General features: G+C 41.4%; 1 protein-coding gene across 20 annotated transcripts in view; it reads right to left on the bottom strand.

The window, feature by feature from the left end:
• Positions 1-19,906, bottom strand: part of ARHGAP22 (Rho GTPase activating protein 22) — a 146,584-nt gene that overhangs the window by 30,378 nt on the left and 96,300 nt on the right. For 12 of the 20 annotated variants that reach the window (XR_015290052.1, XR_015290051.1, XM_086900400.1 and 9 more), the window contains one exon: positions 11,292-11,420. Coding sequence is in view for 17 of the 20 variants with exons in the window: in XM_086900400.1 (XP_086756526.1) it covers positions 11,292-11,420 (129 nt within the window). In the remaining 3 variants the exon portion in view is untranslated. Of the gene's footprint in view, positions 1-11,243; positions 11,421-19,906 lie in introns of all 20 variants that reach the window. The other 8 variants (XR_015290050.1, XM_086900398.1, XM_086900397.1 and 5 more) reach the window with 1 other exon arrangement.

Below are 19,906 nucleotides of genomic sequence, written 5' to 3'. Positions count from 1 at the left end.
ATATAGTAAGGTATGCCTTAGCTATTTAAGGTATGCCCAAAGTAGCATGATACTGCACAGCTAGACACCACAAGCTCAGTCAACACACTACACAGCATTTAAAGCACACTAAAGATTATCTAGAAAGTGATGGAAGTCCTTAAGCCAAAGGTACAAATGAGGTCCTGAGTATTCTTCACCATTTTACTATCCTCTTTTCCCTTGTGGTGAACACAGCAGGCTGCAGGTTAGTGAGAGCCTGCCCACAATGCTAACTGGTGAGCAGGACAAATCCTTTTAAATGGCTGAGACACCAGAATTTCTGGCACTACTGGAATAATACCTCAAATTGTGTCACATCTGCTAATAACATTATGGAGTAGAGGACTCAGTGCTTGGGATAGGAGCACAGGAGATAGCAAATACAGACTTATTTTTCCATTCACTTTTCCATTTCTGTTTTCCATCTCTCAAAACACAGGAATAAGGAGGTATCCAATGAAATAGAAAGTCATGCTGTTTGACATGGATATTGTTATACCCAAAGTATAATTAACCTGTGAAATTTGCAGCCTCTCTGTGCCCAAGGACACAGCATGACTCAAAGCACGATCAGACTTCAGCAGAACTTACAATGCTATGAGAAGATGAAGCTGACGCACGCTCTTCTCCAAAGAGCAAACACAGCTCTCTGGTGAGAGAAAAATGCTGGAGCACATGCTCGCTCACATCAGCATCAGAACTAAAGCAGAAAATGGCAGCTGCTTCAGTGTAGCTCCCTGCACAAGGGAACTCTGCAGCTAGAGGTGTCCTGTGACAGCAACACTGTGCTACACACTCCACAAGTAGCAACTGTCTTCTTATATGAAACTCTCAATCCTTTTACAAACATGGTACTGAAATTCATGACTTAGACTATGGAATATGATGAGACTGGAATAAAAATCACTATATAATTTTTCTTCTGTGTTTTGAATTTGCACATCACACTTGGATCCTGCTGTCTCTGTTAACCACATTTGTCAAAAAATGAAATCCAAAGTTCACACATAATCACTGGATTGCAGGGGCTGCAAACTCCAGAAGTGCACTTGATACTGCAAGAATAGAAATACAATCCAAATAATTTGCCACATTATATATAAAATATCATTTTATTAAGCAACCAAAGCTGTCACCTGGAGATCTCTCTATACACATATAACAAGGAGAGAATGAGTAATGGAGACTGAACTCCCTCTTTTCTCACTGGTATGAAGTTGTTTAACTGTACAAAAGTTTAGCAGATCTTATTTTCTAAATAACAATTTAGGATTATAAAATTGTTCAAACATTACACCTCCCATAAACTTGCTGCTGGGGAGCTGGAAAAATTTTCTTTTCCAGTGTCCTGGCAGGGAGAGAGCCCCAGTATTGCTCTCGTGAGCTAGCACCACTGTATTTATTCTGATGCAGGTACCAGAACAGGTAGAAAGCATCCTGTCTTTACACATCACTACAAGCCTCGAGATTGACTGTTCACTACAGCTCACACAACCTCTGGAAATTCAGGTATGTTTCAGGCTTGGCATCTAACTCAGGTGAAATTCAGTCTTCAGTCTGGTTGCAACAGACAGGAATGGTGAACCTGCATGAACTCAAGAGTATTTCTCCTCATCTCTGACTGTGAGCAAACTTGTTGGCTTGCACAGCTCTAGCAAGTGCCCATGGGGTGTGCGTATTTTTAGATGCTGGCTTAGAGGATTAGCTAATATGCAGGTACACTCAAGCAGATCTGAGAGAGCTCAGATCTAGGAAATTGCTCTATTTGTACAGAAAAGGCCTAGGATCAAAGCTAGAACTAGAACTGAAGTTCCTTATTTTTCAAGAAGGTTGAACCTTCTACAGACTCATTTTTTTAACCCAGGTAAACCTGTACATTTGAACATCATTTATCTGCTGAAAGCTGGCAGTGAACTGGCTAGAGGTGATCAGCCACAGAGCTGAACCCAGTAGGAAAAACTTCAGCACTAATGTCTTCTATACAGAAATTTTCCCATTCCCTCCCTCCCCAAATACTTTGGTTGGATCCTTCTCTGAACAAAATTACATCCCCACACCCCTCACCTGCTCTGGGCTTGGTGGTCTCAGCCTTCACTGGTGAAATTAAATCTTTTGAGGATAAACAGGCTTCTGTTTACCGACTGATGAAACAGTTCACTCTGGGTTAAAAATTTGCAAGTAGCTATGCTCACCTTCCTACCACCTTAACCTGTGTGATGTGTCTTCCCATATCTCTAAAATATGCCAGGAAAGGAACTGACTAAACAGCACTGTAAATTACCCAGTGATGGACTGACCAGTTTATGCTCCAAACTGAGATTGCAAATGCTTATAGAGAAAAGATGATAAACAGACCTAAACATCACTTAACCACAGCATTCTGAATTCACAGTCAATCCCCTGTGTTTATTGCTTTATTTCTTTCTAAACAAAGGCAAGAGCATTTAGGGAACAAAACATCAAGAGCAGCACAAAATGCCTTTTAGCAAGCAGTGATCTGGACCAATGTACCCTGGACAACTTCTTTCTCCCCACAACCTAAGTATGTAAAGTATGATACTTTACACAATTTTTTACTTATTGACTCTTGCATACATCTAAGTTTAAAAGACAGCTTCCACACAATTGTCTCAAGCTATGTCTGTAAAAACCACCTGATCAGCAGGTCACCTCTTTCAAGTAGTGTTTTTTGTTGATGTCCCCACTGCACAGAAAAGTTTTACAAAAATTCTGGGTGTGGGTCAGTAAAAACCACACCCAGAGTAAAAATTACCAGTGTAATTGTTGCCACCAGTGTCTTGTCAAGAGAAATGAATGAGAATTCCAGCTGTGGGCTCAAATGAAAGGACCATGGAATCTGAAACCTCTAGTATGGAATAAAAATATTCACCTGGATTTCTGGCCATCCAGGAACATGGCAGGGACTGTGATCCAGACTCACAGACAACATTTAGCACATTAGGCACTTTTATCCATTCAGAAAGCCAAACAAGCTTATGTCCTGAAGCTTTTCCATATCCCAAGCCTTCCCATGTCCCAGGGTTGATAAGCTAAGTATAATCATTCATTGAGATGCAGACAGGATCAATATTGAACACATGGACATTTATCCAAATCAAACTTCATCATAAATACTTGTCAGCCTCTAACTTTCAATTAATTGTAAAAGTCACTACCAGATGAATTGTATTTATTTCAATTTTTCAAATATTTCACCATTATTGTAATGGTTTCACTTTCTGCAAAATCAGTGATGAAAATCTGTTATCAAATTCACATATATTTATGTTTATCCTCCACTGTCCAGCTAAAATCCTCACCAACTTACAGCTTCACCACCCAAGCAATAAGGTCACTTAATAAATAAGGTCTAAGTTCCAGCAATAGCTGAACCTGACCAGCAGTGCTTGCGAAAGGGGCAGCATTTAGCTCCTATTTGTCAAATACGTAAAATACTTCAGTAAATTTTCAAGCCTTTGAACACTTCTGGACACTTCTACACTTCTAGAAGTGGTAAAGGGCTGAATTTTCCCTTCTCTAACCTGTAACTCAGAAGACATGAAGGGAAACAGCAAGTCCAATTACATGATGATGAAGTAGAAAGAAAAAGGAACAACTGTGGATGGGAGAACAGTAACATTAGAAAGAAAACAGGAAAGGAGAGACAAGGTGAATTTATTTCTTTTCAGCTCCTAAAAGGTTAAAATTGCAACCTGCAAGGAGCCGGCTACCATTCCCTTTCATTCAGTAATCACATATTCTCATAACATTCATCAAAGGACTAATACACAGAAATTAAAATACTTGCCTGCAAGCTGAGAAACACCACAGGAACACGTTTGTCCCATTAATACACTGCCAGGACATGCAGTGAGAACCACCAGTGTTTTAAAGGCTGTCAGCTCTCAAATGTCAAACATGAATCTAATGATTACAGGAATAGCTTCACTGAGAAACCACCAGTGCAGGGGTGGTACTGGTCAGACTGTGCTACAGGTAGTAGCCACCAACAATACAACAAATGTACAGCCACTGTCAACTCTCCATGGCACATCACAGCTGAAGAGACGAGGAAAGCAAACAAAGCCCCGTCACATTTTATCTAAAGCTGAACTGCTCTTTGTAAAATGGGCACATTAAGCTAGTGACTCTTTTTCTCTCTTTGACTGCCCAAGTAGACTTATCTTCTATGAACACATCAAATTTTATTTTTAATCCATTCATTCTTTTTATTTCTACACCTTGTGACAATGAGTTTCCCAATTCAATTGTGCACTGCATGAAATGCCGTTTTTTATTAGTGTACACCTCATGACAGTGCAACTGTTCAAATTCTCCTTAGATGTGTCATTCCTGCAATCTTCTACAACCTTTCTGCAATATTCTCTTTTCCCAGGACCTTTTCAAAGTAATTTTTTTTTGAGGAAAGTCTTTCTCCCTGAGGATCCCTGACACAGCAATCTGAGAACACCTATTTCTGCCCTGGGATGCCCAAGCTGTGCACGGTCTCCACTCAGAGCTCAGACCAGCCTGGGCACTGGTACTGAAAGTCACTGAAAAGCCTTGAGCCATCATCTTTAGATGTGAAATACGTGCAAGGAGCTGGGGAACAGGACCTGACTTGTAAAGTTAAGATCTTTCAAAGTCAGTAAGGATTCTGTTTTGATTCTAGTTTTAGACCCTTCCACCAAATATTTCTACACACTATACACCAGCCTTGATAAGAACCACTCTGGCCCTTCTCTTCTTCAGACTAAACAATCCAAGCCTCCTCAGCTTATCTCAGTATTTTCCTGCATAATCCTTTAATCATTTGAGAGGCCTTTCACTTGAGTCACTCCAGTAATCCCATGGCCTTCCTGTCCCAGGTGGACCAGAAATGGACAAAGCACAAAAGATGTTTTAATTACTTGTGCCGAGGTGAAGGCTCACTTCCCTGAACCTGCTGGCAGTACTCTTCCTAGAGCAGCCCAGGAATTTGCTGGCCACAAGGGTGCATTGCTGGCTCATGTTCAACTTGCACAAGAACATTCCAGCTCTTCTCTGCAAAGATGCTTTCCAGTCAGTTAGCTCCCCACATACACTGTTGCCTACATTCATCATCTGCAGGTGCAGGACTTTGCATTACTCTCTGTTGAACTTCATTGGGTTCCTGCTCACTCCTTGCTTCACCCTGTTGAGAGCCCCTAGATGATGACACAATCATCTGATGCACCGATCAGTCCTCCCAACATCATCTACAAGCTTGCTGGGGTTGTACTCTGTCCCATTACCCAGGTCATTGACAAAGCTGTTAAACAGTATTGGCTCCAGCACTGGCCTTCACATCCCTTGCCAGATTCAATTCCAGATTGCTTTAGCCTTCTTTAGTCCATTCCTGCATGAATCAGAAATTTCTCTGTATTCCTCCTCTTAGGAGGAATCACCTGTCCCCTGCTTCTACTTCTATGCTTCCTTTTTAGCTCATGAACTTTGTCAAAAGCATCTTGTTCATCCATGCAATCTCTGCTACCTTTACTCAGTTTCTTGAGATTGAAGGAAATAATCCTTGAAAATCCATGAGATCTCCCGGCCCCCCCTTCTCTCCAGGATCATATCCCACAGCATTCTTCCAAACAAGTGCCTATAGTCAAGGTCCATGGGTGTAATCTTTCTATGTGCCTTGCAGAATGATGCCGTCAGAGTGGTTCTTTTACAGATAGTCATTGTCACCTCAGGCAAGTCATCCTATTGCTCAATATGTCAGATCCCTCCTTAACAAAAAATGAGGACAGTTGCCTTTCCCTACCTCAAGGCTGTAAGATGATGGTAAAATACATTGGTCATACAGCAGTAATAGAAGCCTCAGATATATCTGAGATACATTAGGAAGGAAAGAACTTAATCAGGTCTCAGAAACAGATCTTAAAACATTCTCTGTTGTAATGTAATGTAATGTAAGTTCTGACAGTAAGATCCACTCCCAGCTTACTTTAGTTACCGTATCTTAGTTTCCATATCTGCAGGTGTACCATTTGTGACACTTCTGCCTGGGGGCAGGGCTAACCCAGCACCTCCTTGCATCTTAGATGACTCAGGCATCCCTTAGTCCTGGGCAGACACCTGACCTCACAGCCCCCATCATCTTTCTCTTCCTCTTCCCCTGGCTGGGCCCATCTCCCAGCATTAGACAACAGCAAGAGCAAACACTGATAAGCTGCATCAGGCGCCAGCTATCTCTGTGCAGAGATAACACCAGGTATCAGGCACAACAAACACTCAGCACCACTCCCCACACACCTGGGGTGCCTGCACAAGGGATGCCCACCCTGAGACATCCTGAAGAGGCTCCTCCTGACCCAGTCAGGAATCCTAGTTGAGGCTGTCACTCTGCAGGAGCCCACAAACAAGAAAGGGAGCAGAAACCACCTCTCTGTCTTCAGACTGGGCAAATTACAGAAGTCACCTCCCCACTCCTCTTCAATACCTCCTCAGTGGTATTTTAGCATCTTAAATTCACTGACATGGCTTCTCTTACTGGAAAATTCCCATCTTACAGGTGTTAAAAATCACAACGCAAGACTCCCAAAACATAATGTCATATCCTAGCTCCTAAATAGTTTGGCATCCTGGTGGACATGCAACTAATATCATTATCTGACCCTCCAAAACATCCATGTTTGCTCTCCTGCAGATATTATCTCAGAGACATTTACTCATCTAAAGCAGGATTCTTAATTAGCCCTATGCAGGGCTAATCTTCCATTACCCATAAGGAAATTGAGCCAGGAATTAAATTACTCCTCAGATACCTTGTCCCACATCTTTCAGCTCTCCCCTAATACAAGACATCATTTCACAAGGCCCTGGTTCCAAAAAAAAACCACATTCTGTGACATGCTTTTTGTCAGAAAAATAAAGAATCCACACATCATGGTTTATCTCTATGGGAAAGATGTCTGAAATTAATGACAGGAGGACAGCTTCCTCAGTGGACATTTCTTCAGACCCCACCAGTTTAACAGCGACTATTCCTCCTAAGTAGAAAAACTATTCATGACACTCTGGCAACACAAGTATTTTGTTACAGGGTAAAACGCTTCATGTTTGCCTAAGGGAAACACTTCCCTTCCAACTGCTTCACCTCCCCTCCATCACAAGTAACTGATGAAAGTTTGGGATGAGGAGGAGGAGAAATTAGGATAAAGTAATGGAGAAAGAGAGGGGCTGAGACATGTATTTCTGGCAGAGAAGCGAGGAACTGCTCATGGCAAGACAGAATATGTAAACAGAAGAAAACAAACACAAACATAAATCAAGGTTAATGCAGAGCTCTTCTGTCCCCATGCTGTGCTGGTTGTGTTCTGAGCTGTGAGAGAATTATGCCACCTGACATTCAACTCAGGAACCAAAAAGTTTAGGATTTGTATCTCACAGGCAGAAATTCAGTCCTAGACAAACTCTGTTTTACGGCTGACATAAGACAGAAATGAGGAGGCACACGAAATGGAACTTCCTTGCAGTGGGTGTACCTCCTCAGACTAGAAGTACACTCCCACCACACTTGTACAGAGCAAGACCACCTCTCTCCCCCAGCTGCATCAAACACTTTCAATGCATCCAGCTTGGGAAGGGTGAGAGCAAAGTCATTCTCACCTAAGCCTATGGCCACAAACCCTTTGATTTAGCACTGTGGCACTGCTACAAGCACTTCATATTAATGAGCAGCCACTGAACAGCACAACTGTAGGACAAAGAGGGACTCTCAAGATAAGCTTTTAGTGATGTAAACTTCGAGCAAAATTTGCCACAGAGGTAAGAAGGATCACAGAAAACAGTTTCAACCACCCTCTCTCAGAATGTGCTCCAAAACTCACTTTTATCAAGTCAGCGTGACAAACTTCTTTCTTTAAGACAATCAAAGTGTATGGTGTGCTCTCAAATCTCAGTTTACAAATTCTTCTGCTCTAAATGAGATATACTAGACTCAAGAATTCATGAGTCTAGGAGTCAAGGAAACTTGTTAGAGATTATTTTTCCTATAAACAAGACAGCTCTTCTTCAAAAGACTTAGGAACTCCACAATATTATTTTAAGGGCACATTTGAAGCGTATTTCAAAGAATACATTCCATAAGGCTTTTAAACCTGACTGTGTCTTCTATCAGTAATTTGTAATCCTTAGCAGCTTTGGGGAGTTTTCTGTTTTATTTTAAGAAGCCTTTCTGTTCACCTTTAAGCACAGTTCATATGCCCACACCAACACATAAGAATGTACCTTCAACCTTTTTATATTTATGTTTCTTCAATACATCAGCAAAGATTAAAGTGTGGTTAAGCCTCCTCTTTTATCTTGGCATAATTCATTTTTGCACCATATCAACCTTCTCCAAGGCTGTATATTTGCATATTAATAATAATAAAGCCTGCTTTTTAACTCCTCCCTTTAGCTTAATATATTAAAAAGTGTTGATAGATAAGACTTGGCTCTCAAATTAGTGGTGGTGGCAAAGCAGAGTTCAAATTATTCCATTAAAACAGAGACAGCTATGTTTATTGTCCTCCCACGTTTGATTTAAGCTGGAATTTCACTCAGAGAAACTGTCGTGCTCTGATTATGATAGAGAAGGTGCAGATTTGATCATTTCCCCAAAGTGGCTAAAAAACATTTGGGAACAACAGTTTGAATATCTTTACTGTTTCCCAGTTATTTGCATTCCTATACATTCTTTCTGAAGTGCAAAGGAACTGAGGATGCATCACCATGCTTTCTTTAAGCCAATTTTTGTGTGGGTTGCAGTCAATGCAGCAGCCTGCCCCTCTCCATGCCATCACATCTCCCCATTGCCTGCATTGTGCTGGAATTACTGGGGTTGCAGCTGCATGGTTAGCAGGGCCAAGGAACCAATCTACCTACCAATTAATCCTCCCCCCTTTTATTTCCTGCCAGGTCGTTTCCTACCGCACAACTCCTGACCACCAGTATCAGCAGAATGAAGCCTGGTGGAGCACACTGAGGGGTAGAAGACTACTCCTGACAGTGGCTGGCACTTCACCATCTCAGAGAAGTGGCCACAACGTAAGAATCTGCTCTTGCAGCTTGGACTACAAAGCTGGCATAATCAAGCTAGCTTCAGGCTAATGCATTTGAGTATTAGGGCAGAGAGCTCAGGCTTGACCGACTGCCCAGCATGTACCCATGTCCTTGGCCAGTTTTATCCACAGGTAGAGAAAAAACATTGATCCACAGCTGCAACTCTTTCCAACTCTGCAAACACCAGTGCTTCTCTCTACAGCACTTCAGCTGGCTCTCACCAACAGCCAATGCAGCCTTTACTGATCACTGAACTTTGATCACTGAACCAGATCAAGTCTGCAGGATGTAGAAATAGCAACAAACAGAAGCTGCTGTATTCCCCCCTGCACTGCTCTAATCTCCCCTGTGCTGCCTTTCTTCCACATTCTCATTACTTCATGTTTTTAATGCCTCATAAAGCTCCAGTTCCTGGAATCAATATAAGAGTATCTGCCTCATTTAAAGAAAAGACCAAAGTATTATCTGACCACTTTGCAGAGAAATTCAAAGGTAAAGAAACTTAGCTAACTAATTAAGACAATACTATCCCCAAAAAAGAAACAAAGAAACAAAAAAGGGAAATCCATCACTACCCTCATGCCATTCTCAAGTTTCTGTTTTTAAAATATTAGGATTTAAAATTATTTATTATTTTAACACTTAAAGATTTTTTTTTGAAACTCCTTCAAGAGACTGACCAAACACAAACAAAATGTGAAGCCAGCACTGCTGACAATATCATGCCCTAAAGATGAATATTGCTAGAGAGTACACCATTTATCATGACTGAATGTCCCCTTTTTCCTCACAGTATTTCTTGAATGTACATTGCAAAGTTATACAATACACACTAAGGTCAATTACAAACAGCTACAGAAATACCAGCTCTGAAATTGTGAGACTTCTGATGGAGGACCTGCACTGACCTCAGTCTAAAAGACCCTTCACTGTGGACTGGAATTCAGAGGGGAAGCAAAAGAAGCACATACTCATGTTTGAGGAGAAATTCTGGTAGAACAGCTTTCTACTAGCAAAGTGGGCTTTTTCTGCCCACAGCACAACAGCACCACATGTAACCTCAGCTCAGACACAAGCTAACTTTTGTACCTACACCCCATCTGCTAAGTGAAGGACCTTGGAAAAAAAATCACATCAGTAGAGATTTTATCTCCTCCAGACAAACCGAATGCTGCTACCCAGAGACTCCAAATTTCAAGAGTCATTTGAAACAAACCAACCAACCAACCAACAACCAAACAAAAAAACCAAACCCAGGACAAAAGTGACTAACAAACACTGGGTCTCCTTAATATAGCAAGGACAGTTTTTCCTCTCTAGATCCTGGAAAACTTCATTTCAGCAAGAGTAATTGTATTACCTAACCCTTATCTGGCACTTTTTTATCTGTTCCTCTCAAAAGGGGTCAACAGCACCATCTGCATATGATAGCACTATTTGCATGAACTCCATCAATAGTACCCAAGTCACCTCAAACACAGTGTCCAATACCAGGCCAGTAGGTGCTGTCATCAACACCAAAACCAGAAGAAAACATCTGTGAGCCTGTGCTCTATGCTAAGCCAGAAAAACAACTTCTATCTTATCTGCTGACTCGAGAATTCAAAGATTGTGGTATAATATCAACAATGAAAGTCTGGATGTTTTGTTTATTTTAACTACAGGGATTGTCAACAGCTCTATTACCCCACAGGAGTTCACTCAGCCTGACCCTGTTCTTCCTCAGGCTACACCCCCATTGAAGCCTGTGGAAGCTTTGCCTTCTCAACTGGGCCCTACACTAACTTTAATTAAAGTTCTGTTGTCTCTGGCTATATGGATGTTCAAGATGGGCATCTGCCCTTATGAAAGAAAATTGAGATAACTGGACAGAATCCTTCATTCCCATAAGGTCCACAGAATATTTTTGCTCTAAAGAATACTGACAATAGTGGTATGTTTGTTACTACCTCCCATTTCTGACTGAGACAGTTATATACTGTGGATGTGCACTCCCCTTTCATTCCTGTCCATCTCCTAACAAAATAAAAATAAAAAAAATTAACCCCATCTTTTGCTTCAAAACACTTCAGACAATCAAGAGCTTATCTAGACATCTCAGTGATTTTACAGTGTTACACATATCCTAGTATCACAAGAATATGTTTTACCTTGAGGCAAATGTTTTAATTTATGTGCATTTGAGCTATTTGCAATACCTCCACCAAATGGAGCCCATATAACCCGTCGGATGGCTTTCACCCAATCTTCCATTTCATTCTGGGAATTAGCCATGAGCAGGAAAGCCTCATGATTGACAGGCATCTTTTCCCGGTCCCCTGCACCACCTGAAAGACAGAATACAAATCTCTTTTAGTATCCTCTTCAGAAGAGAGCAACCAAAGTTTAACACCACCAAAAACCTTGGTCAAAGTAACACAATTATTATTTGAATTGAGCAGCTTTTCAGACAATTCCTGCTGATGTGCTGCAGCACCCACAGAGCACAGGTTGATAGAAGGTCAAAGCAGAAATGCAAAATATGCATTTCCAGTGTAAGGAAACTTGGAGATGTTGTATCTGCTGTCTCAGCAATAAGAAAAGCAAAGGTACAGGTGGCAAGACTCTATAGGAAAAGAAATTAATTCCACATACCTGTGCTGAGGTATTGAGAGATTTTTACCCAAAAGAGGGACCAAGTGACATGTAAGACACTTGAAAATGCTTCAGAGGTAGAAGTCACAAGATCATCCACTTTCCCCAAGCCTCTGGGATATTTATAGTCTCAATACAAAGAGACCCATTCTGATTTTGGATCCAATTCAGAAGAAAGTTAAGAGATGGGGGCGTGATTCTGACACTTCCACTTGATGTAAAAACTTTAGGAGCTATTACTACACATTGGTGTGTAATATCTCAGAAAGGCACTGACAAGAATATCAAGCTGTCACAAAAAAAAAAATGTGGATACTCCAATACGTGAAACATTTTGACCCTGATTTTCTTGTTTCATTTTTAGGTCAGCACTCTAACAATTGAAATCTTCCCCTCATCCTTCATTTTATGTTCCAGAGCTGGATACAACCGAGTGAGTGCCACATAAACACATAAAAGCTTTATTAGAACAGCCTCTGTATGAAAAGGCTACTGATCCTGTCCAATTCAGCAGCTGCATCCCCAAAGGCCTGGAGCTTCTCCATCACCATGGAAACTGCCTGTGGCCTTGCTACAGAGATAGCATCTGAGCTGTGTGTCACTGTCATTTCCACGCTTACATGGCTTTCAGCACCTACTGGCAAGCTAAAGCTGCCAGCCTGTGCTGAGCAGCTGAGATTATCTGCCCATGGAATTCAGAGATAAGAGCAGGATGATGGTATGCTGTGGTTTCTGCAGAGCTGATTTAGCATACACAGAACATGTGCTTCTTAAATCCTTGCTAATCTGGGGAGAGAAGCAAGCTGGGAGCTGCCTGCAAGCCAAGGAAGTACTTTTTCTTGCTATTAATTGTTTTCTTGCCTTGACACACTCATGGAACATTTATTGATTTGCAAAGCAGAAGTGGAAAAATGAGATGCATTGGGAAATATTTTATGGTTCTCCGAGAAGCAATTCACTAAACTGGGAAACTGAGGCAATCTTTCAGTAAAGAGGAGAAACAACAGCCACCAGGGACTAGTCATGCAGCTTAAGAAACAAAAGCCATGATGCTTTGCCCCTACATGTGCCCAAATCCTCTTGGACAGTCTCCCACTTTTTAATTTGCTGAATTATTCATATTCCTTAAGGTATATAAAGAGAACAGCTCTCTAGCTCAAGGCTAGGATGCAGGCATCTGAACAGATCAATGTCCCACCATATTCCACTGCAAGGATGACATACTTCATCCTTTGTATACAAAACTGTCTGCCCAGGAAACTGCAGTCTGAAATTACTGTCATTGTCTAAATCTCTTACCAACATACTCATGCTGGAAAAGCAGAGGTCATGAAGTATAATTCTTACACCTTACCCAGCAGACCTACTGACACACCCTTTTTCAAAACCAAATGTTTCATAGGATATACGATTGAAAAAGGCTTTCCACGGCCCTCAATACACATCAGAAACGGCTTTCAGGATGTGGCATTTGGCAGATAGCCTGAGCTCAAGCTAGGCCATCATTCTTCAAAGGAATGAAACTGCCTCTAAAAGACATTTACTGTATGGGTCCCACCACCAGCAAACCACTGAGTTTGGTCAAGGTAAAAATACAGTTTGTTCTTGAGTTTAAAGGGGTCAGCTGAGCTCTTGCCCACCCAAACCATCAAGGGCAAGAAGAGACCAGAAGCTTATCTTAGAATTAATCACAAACTTTAAATTTAGTGGAATTAGCTGCACTAACCCATAGCAAGATTGCCATAAGAAGCACAATGAGCAGAGGATGGAGATGACTTACTGGACTTCTGCAAAACTGGCATCAGCATCTTCTCAAGGAATCACTATATCAGAGGCACCTGATAAGTGTCCCTTAAGACAAGTCCCCTTCCCCTAAGATGTTGCTTTGGACCAGCCAGCTGCTTTCTAAACCTTCATAGACAGCTTTCATGCAAGCATTTAAAGTGAAAAAAACTGAAACATTTATACTTCTACTTGAATCTGCAAAAATCAAAAACTGGGTAGGAAAAAAAGATTTCTGTACACACCAGACCTGAGATTCTACCCAAGACTACACATAGTTCCTCCATGCTTGCCTTTCCCCACTGAAACTTGAAATAGGAGCAAGGTCATGACCCTACAATCTGCCTGTGGGAGAGTCAGTAGTAACTGGACATGTAAGTACAAGCAAATGAAGGCAGCTCCACACACAAATACCAGCTTAGAAATAAGAATGAACTTCAGAATTGCTTCTTATGTTAGCACAATGTGACTATGCAGCATCAGAACACGGAGACCCACCTGTAAACATTTTTAGTTTTTAATAACCTTTTACTCATATTTCTTTATACACTTGGCTGATTCCTTCCACTACATCCTTGAGGCATCAAGCAGAAAAATTAGGGCTTACTAAAAGGCAGAGTTCAGATACATCTCTCTACATTCAATACCTTTTCAGTTTTGGTAGTCACAAGAATGAGAAAGAGCCAAATTCAAACACCTAGATCTTCTTAAAAAAACAAGCAAACAGAAAAACCCAACAACCTCCACAACAAACAAACAAACAGCCCAAGGAAACAATGTCACAAGAAACTTCTTACAAGTCTAGAATATTACCTGTAACTCACAGATGATTTCTTCTATGGGCTCAGACACAAAGCAGGATCCTATAATGGATTTCAGGTTTGAATTGGAAAAGCAACGCTGTATCAACTCAAATGTACTAGACTTTAGGAACTGTTTTAGGAAAATGATTTCAAAGCTTCCTGCCCAGAAACACTTAGGGACAGAATTTTAGTTTTGTCTCTCAAAACAGGATGAAGTTCATATTCAGCTGCTGGATTCACACCTCTTCTCTGCCATTGCAGAAGCTCCAGCCCTTATTGTGGTTGATGCTAAGCTCTAATCCTGAAGCACACAAGCTCTGCTTCTACGGTGTGAATCAAACAGGGTGTCTGGCTACTCAGCACCATGATGCAGAAGAGCACTCTGCTGATGATTTTAAACACAGACAAGGCTTTTTCATACCCTTGAACAGAATGTCTCACTCATCTTTCCATATAAGCAAGACTGGGCCACAGAGACAAACCCTGTGTAGCTCAGGATTGCCCATGGGCAGACACTCCAGTCCTTCTGCTCAAAGCTACTTTCATCTCCAGACCAGAGATGAAATAACTGCAAACACAAACAGAGTTCAAATATCTCAAAAGATGTGTCAGGGACAGGGGGCTTAACTCTGGGGATGAATAGTCCATCTGCTTTAGCATTAGCCTGTGACCAGGGGATCCTGTGTTCTGTCACCTGCTGCAGGCTTCTTGTTGCTGTATGCTGGGCAAGATGCACTGGATTTCATCCTTATCTATGAAGCAAGCTGGCAGCTCTACTTGCCTCTCATCCAGGTATACAGAAACCAAACAACTTGAAGAGTGGGAAAGGTGATGGCAACCATGTCAGCATATACAGTAAATGTAAGAGCTTAGGAGGATTAAAAAACTTGCTTGGCTGTTGCTCTCCCTCAAAACAGCTGCAGGTCCCAGCTGACTTGAAATCTTTGCTGCCCCTGCCCCAAGGTGCCTTTGTCAAAGTGCTTTACATACCCTGTAGGTATCTTTGCCTGGAGGGAACAGTTTAGCTCCAGTGTACAAATGCTTTCTTCTCCAGGACCAGACTAACTCAAGCTGGCAGAACTGCTCTCCTCTGCCTGCACTCACAGTTTCTTCATTTCATATAGCCTGGGAGCCATGACCTGCTAATGGCAGCAGTCACAGAGTAATGCCCACCTCCCAATCCTTAGAACTGATTCTCCTTTCAGCTTTTCCCCCGTGCCCCACACAAGAGAACGTTAAATGCAGAAGCACTGGGACTAAATCTTGCTAAAGGTGAGATGGGGTGCAGCAGGAGTCACAACCTACTCTTCAAGGCCCTGCTTACTGAATTTTTGGGGTTTTTTACCATCTTTAGACAGGTAAAGATTCACTGGAATGTGTGAAACATAAGGTATCATTTTGTTACATTTACTAGTCCTGCCCTGCGCTCCTGTTCAAAGAACCTGCCGCAGACAGGCTGCATTCTCTGCCTTTATACAGCTCTTTCCTATGAGGAAAAGCTTGAATTTTTTGTTTGCCTTGAACCTCATTCAAGCTTAACCTTCTTAAGATCACTTGTGAAGCCAAGCTTTAGATCCCCTTTGCCTGTATGGAAGAGAAATTCAGGGGGAACAGGACTGGACTTCTGCATGGGAGATGAGACTACCTCACTGCATGTGAAAGAAGGAACTTCTATCTATTCAAGCAACGCAGCTGTTGCGTTCTGAAGTTGACAGTTTCTCTTTGTTTAGGTAACTTCTTTTACTCCCACCTCCCTCTTCTGGCTTGCCTTTCACCCATTTCTTGCATCATTCCCCTTACTGATGTGCTTGTGTCCTGCCCTTATACGAGCCTCCTGAGAAGCTACACCACTACAGCAACTTGTGTATGTGTACACATTGACATGTTTGTTGACATTTTTGCACTGCTTTGGTGTGGACAGCAGCTGCAGCATTTTCAGCGAGAGTGAAATCCAGCTGGCCGTGCGCAGGTGCTGCTGCTGCGGGAGGTGACCTGCAGCTCAGGGCTGGACTGGGGAAGGGTGGCTGGTGAGAATCACAGCGCCCAGCTGACGTGTCTGCCTTCAGTGCTACAGCAAGTAGTGACAGGAAGCCTTTGATTGCAGACAAGCAGCAACAAAGATCTTGACAAATGGTCAAAAATCAGCACTCGCTGCTGAGAAGAACAATTGCAATGATTCATCTTTCCTGACCTGGTCTTTATGATTGACTTTAAGGTGAGTATCAGAATTTGGGGCTCAAAGATCTCCCTGATAATGAAAGAAGGGGAAAAATCAGGAGATTAATTTTGTCAAGAATAAGGGCAGCTCTGTTAGAGGGAGTCTTTTTTTGCACAGCACGAAAAAAAAAACAAAGAAAATCAGTCTTGATCTTTGGATCAAAAGACGAAAGAAGTATCAATGAGTAAGTGGAAGTTCATGAAGAATGCTTTGAATAGACACTTGAAACCTAATTCCATTTCCTCAGTCTTCTTACCTTTGATTCCAGCTAATGCTGAACCTCTACCCTGAGCACTTTCTACCTCAACCAAAGGTTTTCAAGAGTCTGAATGCTGCAGATAGACCCTGTCTGTTACAGCTGAATCCTGGGTTAACCTGCCATCAGCACCAGTTTAACTTCACTGCTTTTTCTGGGTTTTTTTTGTTGTTTTGTTGTTGTTTTGGGGTTTTTTTGTTGTTGTTGTGGGGTTTTTTTGGGGTTTTTTTTCCAGAATTACTCTTTCATAAAAGGGGAAATTTGTTGTGAGTATGAAACTCATCTTGAAATGGTCCATTTAGGCTGCCTGAGAACAGAAAAAACAGCAAGCAAAATTTGAAGCAGTCAAGGAGTGAGATAAAAATGAGGAAAGCTGGGGATTTCCCAGTGTGGGTATGATTTGTGAGGAATTAAACAGTAAATAGTGATGCCTGCTTGCCAGGATTTTTTTATTTGTATCTGCCCATCTATCAATATATGGAATATATGAGTTGGAAGTTGATTTGGAGCTGAGTAAATACGCAATCGTATTTTAAAAAGCAAACAAAATTAACAAAAAAAAAAAAGCACAAGAATTTACTATCATGTGGAATGCAAATGAAAGAAACAAGCTTTGAATCAAAATCCATTCACTGTGTCACAGTTCTAATGGACAACATAATGGCATTTTTTCCTAAAGAAACAGGCACCTTTGTAGGTGAAAGGTACTTAATTTCTACAGATTGGAAGGAGCTTAGGGGGATTTTAACATTCAATATTCATTTGGTTGGGTCAACGAGAAAATTTTATTGTAATGAGGAAGTTCAGCTCAAACTGATACATTCACATTTTCTTAGGGCAGGATTTACAAGCATGCACTAAAATCTCATTGACTTCCCAGTCAAATATTAAATGCCTAATTTCCTAAAGCACTTTTTATTTCACCAAATTCCATGGCAATTACAGAAGTTGATCAAATTTTCAAGTCAAAATCACTACAGTGGATTTTGATGAGTCTGTAAATGGTTTGTCGATATTGTATCTTAGACCTCATCCCAGAGAATAAAGAAAAAGCAGGCAAATGCTCTAAAGCCACTGCCATCTATTAAGCAATCCAAAGGCCCTGTGATCTCTTCTCCCCTCCCATGCCTTCTGTGGCTTCAGAAGCCATTAAACTGCTTTAAAAATGCACCAACAAAGAGATGAGACCTCAGAACTGTGGTTTTTTATGCAAAAACATCTGACAAGATTTAACATGAACAGTCACTAATAAAGATTCTCTGTACTGGTACATGGACTACAGAAAACCCTTATAAACCTAAGGCTAGTGAACTGTGTCAGTTGTCAGGATCAAGTGTGGGATTACTAAAACTGTATGAAAGAAATGAAGATGAAACTAAATCTTTGGCCTGTTGTGCATAAAACCTGTGTCTGGCTAGCTTGACAATTCTGACTGGAGATGTCTTTCTTGATAATTCATGTGACCTTATTACTCTAGACTTTTATCTATTAATTAAAATGAAGAACTGTTTAAGACTACCAACCACTTCAAATAAAGCAATGCCTTGGAAATAAACAAAACCCACATTCCAGGCAGGCCAAATGCTAGTTGGTGATGTCACACTCCAGGAACCATAGCAAGCAGGAAAATAAAAGATGCAGGATAAGAGGAAGGGAGAAAAATAACTTCAAGTATTACTTGAAGTACTTATTATTACTTCAAGGAAAAGTAAGTAGAACTGCACATAACTCACCTTGAACTTCAGCTTGTAAAACCTGCTTACATGAGTTCAGTGCTGTGTAATGTTTGGGTCTAATTGAGATGATTTTTCCTTAATGTGCTTTATCTGCCCTTGTCTGAACTTCCCCAAATTTCAGTAAAAAAGGCTCAGCAATTTTTAAGTTATATTTCTAGCATTAAAAGCATATTTATGGTACTAGTACATCCATACAATCATGTCTCCCTGGTTTCACTTATTTGCAGTTTCAGCAAAGAGACTACTACTATGCTGCCTGGGAGATGCTGCTCACTGTGGCCACGAAGTACAGCTTAGGTTGGCTGAAGTGACTTCACAATGGAGGAAAGGCCACTTCTACTGCAGCAGCCCAATATTTAGAGTTCAGATGAGCTCAGGCATAACATGCAACTGAGTACAATTTTTTTTCCAAGGACACAGCATCTCCCTTATACTAGCACAGCTCAGGCACCAATCCTTCTACCTTCTGCCCACAACTACTTTGCTCCGTAAAGGGAACAGACACTAACAATGATCACACTGCCTCCCCAAATACAGAGGTTTCAGGAGTTTGTGAAATGTGCCCCCAACGCTGTACGGTACCCTATAAACAAGCTGTATTTTAACTGCTTTGTTATCGGCTTCTACTAGCTAGCAGCAAGGGATGAAAACTTTCCAACATGGTCACAAGCTAGTTTAGGAGGCCAGCAAGGAGGACTGCAAAGAGGAGTCAATCAACAGTAATCAACATGAGGAACAACTACTCCACCAGCAATTTCTAGGAGCTGCTTGACACCACTTCACCTTTGTTGCAACTTGCATGTTCCATCCCAAGTGTGAATTCCAGATATTCTAATCATGTCCAAAGATGCCTCAGGAGTTAGACTACTTTAAACCCTTCTGGCTCTCTACTCAAGTAATGTTTCCTGATAGGAGGTTACTGTGGAAATTGAACATGTTCAATTGAAAGCCTGCATCATAACAGACAGGCTTCTTAGGTGGAGCTCCCACAGTGCAATGGCACTTCACTGCCTCTTACAGCAGTATCTACTGACAAAGAACAAAAATTTAGGGTATAGTGTTGCCTCTGCCAATGCTAACACTGTTTTCCTTGCCAGAGCTCCTAATGAAAAAGAATCTGAAAGCGTTGCGAGCCTGGGCATAGTTGCAGTTCAGCTCTTTCCATTTACACACACTTGTGCTCCAGAACTTACAAACCTTTTCTTTAGAATCTGTCTGACATGTCACCAGCTCTCAAGGAGCTGTTCACCTCATGATGTGTCTGTCTTACAATAACAACAGGACATTTTCTACCCCTCTCTACAGGTGTCCTGGAGGGGGTAAGGAGGGAAAGAAGTAATTTCATCCCCACATGGAAGAACACCTGGTGATACTAAGTGGGAAT

The sequence above is a fragment of the Cyanistes caeruleus genome, chromosome 8 (genome assembly GCF_971803275.1).
Source record: "Cyanistes caeruleus chromosome 8, bCyaCae1.hap1.1, whole genome shotgun sequence".
NCBI lineage: Eukaryota > Metazoa > Chordata > Aves > Passeriformes > Paridae > Cyanistes > Cyanistes caeruleus.
This window is presented reverse-complemented; position numbering and strand designations above follow the sequence as displayed.